This window comes from Elephas maximus, chromosome 22 (genome assembly GCF_024166365.1).
Source record: "Elephas maximus indicus isolate mEleMax1 chromosome 22, mEleMax1 primary haplotype, whole genome shotgun sequence".
In the NCBI taxonomy this organism is placed as follows: Eukaryota; Metazoa; Chordata; class Mammalia; order Proboscidea; family Elephantidae; genus Elephas; species Elephas maximus.
This window is the reverse complement of record NC_064840.1, coordinates 59,248,740-59,258,942: the sequence shown is the minus strand read 5'-3', so window position 1 is coordinate 59,258,942 and position 10,203 is coordinate 59,248,740. Positions and strand designations below refer to the sequence as shown.

General features: G+C 45.6%; 1 protein-coding gene across 1 annotated transcript in view; it reads right to left on the bottom strand.

Annotated features, from left to right (window-relative positions):
- Positions 1 to 467: 467 nt before the first annotated feature.
- SFRP1 (secreted frizzled related protein 1) overlaps positions 468 to 10,203 on the bottom strand; it is a 54,575-nt gene continuing 44,839 nt past the window's right edge. The window contains exon 4 of the mRNA XM_049865972.1: positions 468 to 806. Within this exon, the coding sequence (XP_049721929.1) occupies positions 484 to 806 (323 nt within the window). The 3' untranslated portion in view covers positions 468 to 483. The remainder of the gene's footprint in view (positions 807 to 10,203) is intronic.

Sequence of the window (10,203 nt, the reverse complement as noted above, 5' to 3'; positions counted from 1 at the left end):
GAGAGAATCTGCTAGTCCCGAAGCTATTGTTAACCGACAGATCCACAAGCAATCTGAAACACAGGGCAAGTTGCAGAACTTGGTGTTTGTGGATGTCTGTTACTTCTCTGCCCAGCCCCTTCTTCCTACCAGCAAACATTTTCTTTTTTTAGTGGCTGTGTCTCTGGCTGAAATGGGTTTGCGCCTCCTTTTCCACAGTGGCATACTGTTTCGCACTGTAGCTCTTAAAAAATGGCTCCCTAATCTAAATGGTCCTTTCTTTACCTTAACGTACAGCTTTAAATATTGGCTATACAGGGGTCTGGAGCATGCTATGGAGGAAGGGGATGGGGATGCTGCAAGAACAAGCCAACTGGATTACAATGTCCACTACCAAGGGAAGGAGAAATGTGTGTGAACCACCATGGATCCAGGGTTGTCCCGCTCTTCCCCCACCCCTCACCCCAACCCACCGGCTCCCTCCCCGGCCCACCCCCAGGAGGATCACTTAAAGACCGACTGAAAAGTCGGACATTCATGATTTTTCATTTTCTTCATGAAGTTTTTGAATTCCTTGTTTTTCTTGTCCCACTTGTGGATGGCTGTCAACAAGTACTGGCTCCTCACTTTCCGCCCCATGATGAGAAAATGGTGGCTGAGGTTGTCCAGCTGGTGGCAGGGGCAGTCGGCCCCATTCTTCAGGTACAAGACAAGCTTCTTCAGTTCCTTCTTCTTGATGGGCCCCAGCTTTAGGGGCTTCTTCTTTTTGGGGATGATCTTTTTGTCACCATTTTCTTTTTTTACTTCTTTTATTTTCATCCTCAGTGCTAGAAATGGTGGGGCAGGGAAGACAGAAGAGAAGAGGAAAAGAACATTTTAGAGCAGTTTTTCATCTAAAACAATAACCCAAGCTTATGGCTGAAGACGAGGGTAAAAATGCACGACAAACCGCAAGTAAAAGAAGGAGGCAGCTTTATAAATAAAAATCCAGGCCTCAGTTACTCTTTATGCTATTGAGTCTGCCCCCCGGTTTGTGCGTCTAATGGTAGCTCGAAAATTCCATGGGGCGTCAAAATCCTCAGAAAAATTTGCAAAATCAAATCATTTCTTTTTTTTAAACTTCAGTGACTTAGAATATCATAATGCTTTAAGAAGGGAATCATATGACCCAACATAAGTCATATAATCTAATGCTTCAGATCTCAGAATTCAAAGAAAAATATTATCTGGATCTTTTTTTTTAAAGAAAAAGTTATTTGCTTAGTGTTTTAAGAACCTAAAATTCCCTGAAGGTTGGGCCCTGTAAATAAGACACGCAGAATCTGTTTCTGTGCCCTTGGGAATAGGAAGTTAAAGAGTATTGCTAATTGTCACATCTGGGGTGCATCTAACCCAACTTCAGCGTCAAAGCAATCAGGGTCCATCAGATTGCATCTCTAAGGCAGCTGTTTTAACAGCAGGGACCGTTAATATTCTGTCAGCCCAGCGAGTACACCCTCATAGAATCAGACTCTATTTTGACTTTCTGGCAGGTAAGAGCAAGCCTTGGTCAAGTCCTCCTGGTTAAGTCATGGTGTTAATCTCTGCTACCAATCTAATACGGCCCCCAAGCCTCTTTTGTTATTCAGCACAACTCCCGCAAAAACAGAAAACCAGCCCGTCCACCAGCTCTGAGTTCTTCTTTCCATTGTCTCTACAGACCCTGAATTAACGTTATTTTTAACCTGTGACCAAATACTTTAGTGATGGGCATACAGAATCTATTGATGAAGGTAAATTAGGGGGACGGCACAGTGTCAGCTGGAAAAGCACTGAATACGTGATGTCACTGATAATACCTCTGGGGAGGAGGCCCTTTAAGACAATTCCCCTTGAAGACTGGCCAGCTCAATACTTCCAAGGGAGCTGAGAGATGTATTTCTTAGATGACAGACACCATAAAAACCTGTTGCTGACTCATAGCGACCCTACAGGACAGAATAGAGAACTGCCCCATAGGGTTTCCAAGGAGCGCCTAGAGGATTCGAACTGGCTGGTGGATTCAAAGTGCCGACCTTTAGGTTAGCAGCTGCAGCACTTAACCACTATGCCACCAGGGTTTCCATATATCCTCTGGACTCTCTTGAATTCAAAATTACCAAGCCCTCTGTCTTAACAACTCAAAGCTTCCACCTACACTCCATGAGGAAAGTGCTGAACCCGAAGTAAATAGCAACAGCTAACAATTATAAGGAGTCCCTGGGTGGTGCAAATGGTTGAAGATCTCAGCTGCTAGAAGAAAGGTTGTCGGTTCAAGGCCACCCAACGGTGCCTCTGAAGAAAGGCCTGGCGATCTACGTACAAAAAATCAGCCACTGAAAATCCTGTGGAGCACAGTTCTACTCTGACACAATTATAAAGCACACGATGTGTCAGAACGTATGCTAAGCTTTTTACATGCATTTTCTCATTTAATCTGAACTCCATGAGGAAGATCTAATTATTTTCCCCATCTAACAGATGAGAGCGCTGGGGCTTAAGAAGTTACGTTTACTTGCCCAAAGTCACCAATCCTGAACTTAGACCATATCTCGAAGTGCACTTTTAACCACCATTCTGTCCATACTGACTCTGTGGTCCCAAAATTCTTTATAATGAATTCCAAACTTAAAGTACTGATTCAAGGGACCAGAAAATTAGGGGGAGGCGTTTAGACCTACTTCCCAATTTCACCTCCATTTCAAAATGACTTGACTTGAAATGGTACAAGATTGGTTGAAAGAGACTATTCTGGCAAAGGAAAACTGCATTCGTGGAGACTTTATTACTTAATGTTTAGTTGATGAGAAAAATATACCTTTGGCTAATCCAACAATAAAGAGGAGGGAAAAATCTTTGGAACAAACCTTTAATGAATGTGTCAAAGCCGGTAAATTAAACACTCTCCCACTGCTTTTTCTTATGAAAAGAGCTTCAGATTCTTATGCCTGCTTAACTCACCAATTGCCGTTGACGCCAACTCATGGTGACCCACATGTATGTCAGAGTAGAACTGTGCTCCACAGGGTTTTCAAAGGCTGATTTTTCAGAATCAGGTAGCCAGGCCTTTCTTCTAAGGCACCTCTGGGTGGAATGGAACCTCTAGCTTTTTGGTTAGGAGCCAAGTCCATTAAGCATTTATACCACCCAGGGACTCCTACTTAACTCAAAATGCACGTAATACCCCAGGCCTGGTACCCGCCCCTGAGAAACGCCTTACCCCTGAGGCTGGGAGAAGTTTCAGGAACAGGGTACTAACGAGCAGAACGGACTAGCTGAAGAGTAACATCATCCTCTCAGGATGCCCCAGGCTTCCTGGCACATGCAAGTGAGTCAAGTCTAGCTCCCAGTAAGTTCCTTTCTTCGGGGCATTTTCCCAGTGAGTTTCCTCCAGGGCAAAACGAAACCTAGTGACTTCTCGACTTTAGAGTGAGATTCAACAGTACCTCCCAGACAGGCAGCCAGGAGCCAGTGCTGTGTCCTTCCAAGAGAGGGTTCTTCCCCACTCCAAACCAGTTCTTCCCAGTGATTCTGATTACGCTTGACTCCCACCCCTACTGTGGACAGAGCTCAGCGGAGGTCAGCAGGCTGGAGCGCAGCGAGTAGAAAGTGCAGATACGGCCCCCTCAAAGCCTCACCCAGACGACCCGCAACAGGCCCACAACTGGTTCAGCTTTTCCTGTTGGCTTACCGACCCCGTACTTGGTGGTTCGCTTAGTTAGGAGATGTCACGTTGTCTAGCCTGTGGTTCACAGAATGAGAAAACTTCTCAGTGGGGTTGAGTGAGGGACCATCAAGAGGAGATTCACTACCCAGGCCTAGGCAAAGTCAAGTCTCCATCACCCTCTGCAGAAACAGGGCCAAAGGGGCTGGGAGAAACCACTTTTCAAAGCAAGGCTGCAAGGAGCACTGCAGGGAGGCAAGGGAGGAAGGACAAGTCTGCTCCCTTCACAAGCTCCTCCAAGAAGTGGCCCCATGGGATTAGATAAGTTCCAAGCTACTTCCCAAAGCCTAAGGCTACACCAAAAACCAAACCCAGTGCTGCCAAGTCGATTCCAGTTCATAGCGACACTGCAGGATGGAGTAGAACTGCCCCATAGGTTTCCAAGGCTGCAAATCTTCCCAGAAGCAAATGGCCACATCTTTCTCCCACAGAGCTGCTGGTGGGTTTGAACCTCGACCTTTCAGTTAGCAGCCAAATGCTTTAACCACTGCACCACCAGGGCTGCTCAGCATTGCCAGGAGTGACAAATTACACCCAGCCTTCAGATAAAGTGAGCCATCATTTACCGAGGGCCCACCACATGCCAGGCTCTGAGAGAGGGGCTCTATATACACCTTGTAGAGGAGTCCAAGTGGCGTAACGGTTAAATGCTTGGCTGCTAACCAAGACTTTGGTAGTTTGAACCCACCAGCCACTCAGCAGTAGAAAAGACCTGGCAGTCTGCTTCTGTAAAAACGACAGCTTAGGAAACCATATGGGGCAGTTCTACCCTGTCATACAGGGTTGCTATGAGTAGGAATCAAGTCGAGGGCACACAACAACAACATACGGCTCCTTATTTAATACTCACAGCAACCGTACTAAAAAAGCATCCTTGTTATTTTGTTACAGTTGAGAAGGACTGAAGGTTAAGAACTGTCAGGACAAGGCCACAGTTTCTAAGAGACAGAATCAGGATTAGAACACACATCTAGCCCCCAAGGCCACACCATTTCCTCCCATACCATGACTCAGTTTAAAATATTGCTTCAGTGGAAACTATTCCACTCTTTTGATTGTGTTGCTTTTAATCATAACCCAAATAAAAAACTAATGTTCCTCAGCCATGACCGTGTAGAAGAATCTCGTTTACATGGGTGAGGGGAGCAGGGAGGGGAAATCAAATGACGGCAACGTGTTAGGCATTAGACTCTGTATTCCTTGCCATTTGGCTCACTTTCTTTTTTGAGGTAGGGAAGAGTAGGAAGGGAGAAGGCACATATGGCCAGAAATTACTACCATCTTTCTATCTTTCAAGGGTTTATTTTAAGGATGCAGATTACCAACAATGTTTGGATAGGTGATTAACTGTCCGAGGTTGATTTCCTTGTGAATATGTGTGCGACCCCCCACCAAGCCACATCCAGAGGCTGCTGGGGCGGGGGTGGTGGTAGCCTGGGAGCAGCCGTCCTCCCCACCGTGCTGGCAGTGCCCGGACCCAAGGGATCTCACCCATAGGTCGTGCTCACAGTTTGCAAGACAAATGATGGTGGTGGGCATGGAGCAGCCACTTCCAGAAGCAGCAGCTGGGGAGACAGCTGGTATGCTGGACGGAGCCCTGTGTCCTAGGTTCTAACTGTGTGACCACAAAATCTGGTTTGGAGCCCCCCAAGTCTCTGTGTTTCATCTGTCAAGTGCAGGCTACAGTGTGACTGCCAGCCTGGCAGGTTACCACACAGAGGGCTGGTGCCGGCCAACGCTGGGCAATGCTGGGCAGCCAGCAACGTTCATCTTCAGTGCGTGTCCTCTGCCTGAGCTGTTCTTCCCTTACCACGTGCCCTTCTCACCCTGGGGGGTAACGTTTCCATTACGATCTAAGGCCCTTGATCTCAGCTACCTGTAAGAGCTGGACTGTGAACTAAAGATTAGTTTTTTTAATTGTCATTTTTTTAACAACAACTTGATATCCTCTAAGAGTAGGACACTACTCACACCTGTGGGTCACCGCCAGCAAGAATCCTCTCTCCAGTTGCCATCAAACTGATTCCAATACATAGTGACCGCATGTGTTTCAGAGTAGAGCTGTGCTTCATAACAGTTTTCAATGGCTGTGATTTTTTCAAAGTACATCACTAAGACTTTCTTTCGAGGTGCCTCGGGGTAGATTCAAACTGCCAACCTTTTGGTGAGTGGTCATCTGCTTAACCATCTGCACCACCCAGGGAACTAACAAGAATCCAGAGACCCGGCAACCTTGAAAACTCAAAACTTGAAGCTGCAGGTAGGGGCTGCCTGGGTGTGTCTTAGTACTTTTTTTTCCCTTAATTGTGCTTTAGGTGAAAGCTTACAGCTCAAGTTAATTTCTCACACAAAAATTTAAACACATATTGTTATGTGACATCAGCTGCAGTCTCTATAAGTGACAGCACACACCCCCCGCCCCCCCATCCACCTCAGGTTTCTTGTGTCCATTCGACCAGTTCCTGTCCCTTCCTGCCTTCTCATCCTGCCTCTGGACAGGAGCTGCCCACTGGTCTCGTGTATCTGCTTGAACTAAGACACACACTCTTCACGAGTATTATTTTATGTGCTATAGTCCAATCTAATCTCTGTCTGAAGAGTGGGCTTCAGGAATGGTTTTTAGTTCTGGGTTAACAGAGTGTCTGCGGGGCCATGGCTTCGGGGGTTCCTCCAGTCTCAGTCAGACCATTAAGTCTGGTCTTTTTTTACGTCAATTTGAGTTCTGCTCCACACTCTTCTCCCACACCGTCAGGGACTCTCTGTTGTGTTCCTTGTCAGGGCGGTCACTGGTGATAGCCGGGCACCATCTAGTACTTCTGGTCTCAGGCTGATGGAGCCTCTGGGTTTATGTGGACCCTTTTGTCTCTTGGGCTAATATTTTCCTTGTGTCTTTGGTGTTCTTCATTCTCCTTTGCTCCAAGTGAATTGAGACCAATTGATGGCAATCTTTAATAATCCCTTATATTCAAGTAAACCTTTAAAGTCTCAGTCCACTTTCAGTTACCCAAACCCGATTTTTTGCTCACGAAGTACACTTTTTTTGTAGTCTCCCCACGAGACCTGGTCATATTTCTGAGGCTGAAATGAGAGTAGGACTCTCATTACACACATTCCAAACTCACACTTTCTTCAAAACTCTCTCTCCCGCCTGACTCCCCTGCTTCTACTAATGGTGTCCCTGTTCTTCCAATTACCTAGACATCATGCTTGGATGTAAGGCAACCCTCTGCCAAGTGCCAATCAGTGACGTGGAATTACTGCATGGATCCAGGAGGATCTGGTGGGAAAGTGGGAATGGGGCTGAGTGAGAAATGAGATTATGAGTCATCTGATTACAGGCAATAGTTAAAATGCAGGGCGTGGTGAGATAAAGTATAGAGAAAAGAAGAAAGAGGGCTTCCCCTGGAGCGTCTTCACTGGAGTGAGAAGAAGAAGAGGAGTTAGTATAAAGATCATCAAAAAGGACAAATATTCTATGATCCCACTTATATGAAATAGGCAAATGTATACAGAAGGTAAGGAGCCCTGGTGGCACAGTGGTTAAACACTCAGCTGCTAAGCAACAGGTTGTTGGTTTGAACCCACCAGCTGCTCAAAGGAGAAAGATGTGGCCATCTGCTTTCCTAAAGATGTATAGCCTTGGAAACCCTACTCTGTCCTGAAGGGTCAGAACTGACTCCATGGCAACAAGTTTGGTTTGGGGGTTTTTAGTGGAGTCTTAAGGAGCACTGGTGGTACAATTGTTACATGCTCGGTGGCTAATCGAAAGATCAGCAGTTCGAACTCACACAAGTGGCTTCACAGGAGAGAAGACATGGCAATCTGCCCCCATAAATATTTCATCCTGGGAACCCTATGGGGCAGTTCTATTCTGTCCTATAGTGTTGCCATGAGTCAGAATTGAACTGATAGCACACAACAACAACAGTGGAGTCTTAAAAAGCCCTGGCAGCACAACAGCTAAGAGCATGGCTGCTAACCGAAAGGTTGGTGGTTCGAACCCACAAGCAGCTCTGCTGTAGAAAGACTGAGCAATCTGCTCCCGTAAAGATTATGGCCTAGAAAACCCTAAGGAGCAGTTCTACTCTGTCCTATAGGGTCGTTTTAGAATCAACTTGATGGCACACAAGAACAACACAGAGACCACAGCTGATCAGTGGTTACCAGGCGTGGAATGGTGGGGCAATTGTTGCTTATGGGGGCACCAAGGTTCTGTCAATGGTGATGGGCTACTTTGAAAAGGACAGTGATGACTGTCATACAACACTGATGAACATAACAGATGTCACATGTAAACACTGTTGAACTGACAAATGTTTTGTTATACAAATTTTCATCACAATAAAAATAATCACAAGTCATCAGAGGTGCAGACGGAAAACCAGGTAGACCAGTGTCACAAAAACCACAGGAGGAAAGCATTTCAAGTGGAGGATGCATTCATCCATGCCAAATGCTACAGAGTTGGAGAAGAATGAAGTCTGAGAGGTAGGTCACCAGATCTGGTGATCAGGCGTCACGGGTGACCTCTGGGAGGCCGGAATATGAAGGAGCAACAGTGAATTCCAGAGACCTAAAAAGCAGAGCCAGTGGGAGCTGAAAAAACAACGTGTACTGTAGAGTTGACCACCGCGTTCTGGAAAGTCTGTGAAGAGATGCCACTGGCCACTTCTAGCCAAACAGATTGAGCGCACACAATCATTTCCAGTCCTTCCTGAAATCAGATTAAAATTATAGTTAAAAAGAAAAAAAAGTTATAAACACATGGAAGAAGGGAAACAACAACAACATCAACGACATTTTGCATAATAGAAAGCAAATGGATGACAGGATCTGGCTTGGCAAACCCGTAAAAAAGCCTGTTGCCGTCCAGTCGATTCTGAGTCATACTGACCCTAGAACTGCCCCATGAGTTTCCAAGGAGCGCCTGGTGGAACTGATATGCCAACCTTTTGATTAGCAGCTGTAGCTCTTAACCACTATGCCACCAGGGTTTAGGGAGACAGAAAAGCCTAAACCTGGGTGCTTCCAGATGGGGATGCCAGTAAGAAGCAGCAAGCTGATCCACAACGCAGAACCCAGAAATGCTCATGAATTGGAGCCACTGGGTGCGTCTGAACTCCATTACAGAGGCTGTATTAAATACAGGAATTGGTATAAAGTCTGTATGAGGACACTCAGATTCCCTCCCCTAGGCCATGAAGCCAGGTGACTGGCCTGTCCAAACCCTAGAAAGTTTGAACCAGACAGACTGTAGGCTCAGATACATCAGACCCATAGGAGGGCAGGGGTGAGCTGCTACGCTGATACCAGGAGGTTAATACAGTCCGCAGAGTGAGACCGTCAGCTCTGAGAACACTGGTAGCTAAATTTACATCGCCCAGCCAGAGGACTGAAGGGTTTCTCTCTAAATAAACTAGCAGCCTAAAAGAAAACACCTACGAGTCCTTCCAATAAAACTAAAATGAGGTGCAAAAAATTCACAGCCCCTGTGGAAGCGCAAAGGACTCCTACGTGGCTTTTTAGAGCCCCATGGTTAAGCACTGGACTGCTAACCGAAAGGTTGGCTGTTCAAACTCACTACACGTACTGCGGGAGAAAGATGTGGCAGTCTGCTTCTGTAAAGATCACAGCCTTGGAAACCCTATGGGGGCAGTTCTACTCTGTCCTATAGGGTCTCTATGAGTCAGAATTGACTCGACGGCAATGGGCTTTTTTACGGGTTTACCAAGCCATGTTCCGCCATCCATTTGCTTTCTATTATACAAAATGTCGTTGACGTGTTCTTGTTTCCTTTCTTGCAAGTGTTTATAATTTTGGATTTAAGAGTCCAAAACCAAACAGCAATGGGTTTGGTTTTGGACTCTTAAATCCAAATGGAGAGCCAAGGATGGCAGGCATTTAAGGGAGGTCTCTAAATGTGAACAAGAGACAAAAACCTACAAAACAAACAGGAAAAAGAACTCAGAGATAGCAGAGACAATGCAGGAAACAATAAGAAAACTTTAAAAAATGATAATAATCTCAGAGAACATATTGTATTTACAAACAAGAATAAAACCAAACCAAAGTCATTGTCCTTGAGTTGATTCCAATTCATAGTGACCCTGCAGGACAGAGTAGAACTGCCCCACAGGGTTTCCAAGGAGTGGCTGGTGGATTCAAACCGCTGACCTTTTGGTTAGCAGCCATAGCTCTTGACCACTGTGCCACCAGGGCTCCTGAACAAGAATAAACCAAACCCGTTGCCACTGAAGTCAATTCCGACTCATATATTAAAAGGACTGTTTAGAGAACGTGAAAGAGTACTTGCAAATTTAGAATATAAGACCAAGAAACAAGGAATTCAAGACAAGAACTTTAAGACAAAGTTGAAGAAATTTTCTGGAAAGCTGAATAAAATGAAAAGAGGTGGAAAATAGAAGAAAAAAAAATAAAATAAAGGATAAATCCAGGAGTTTCAACATCTGAATTAAAGGCAT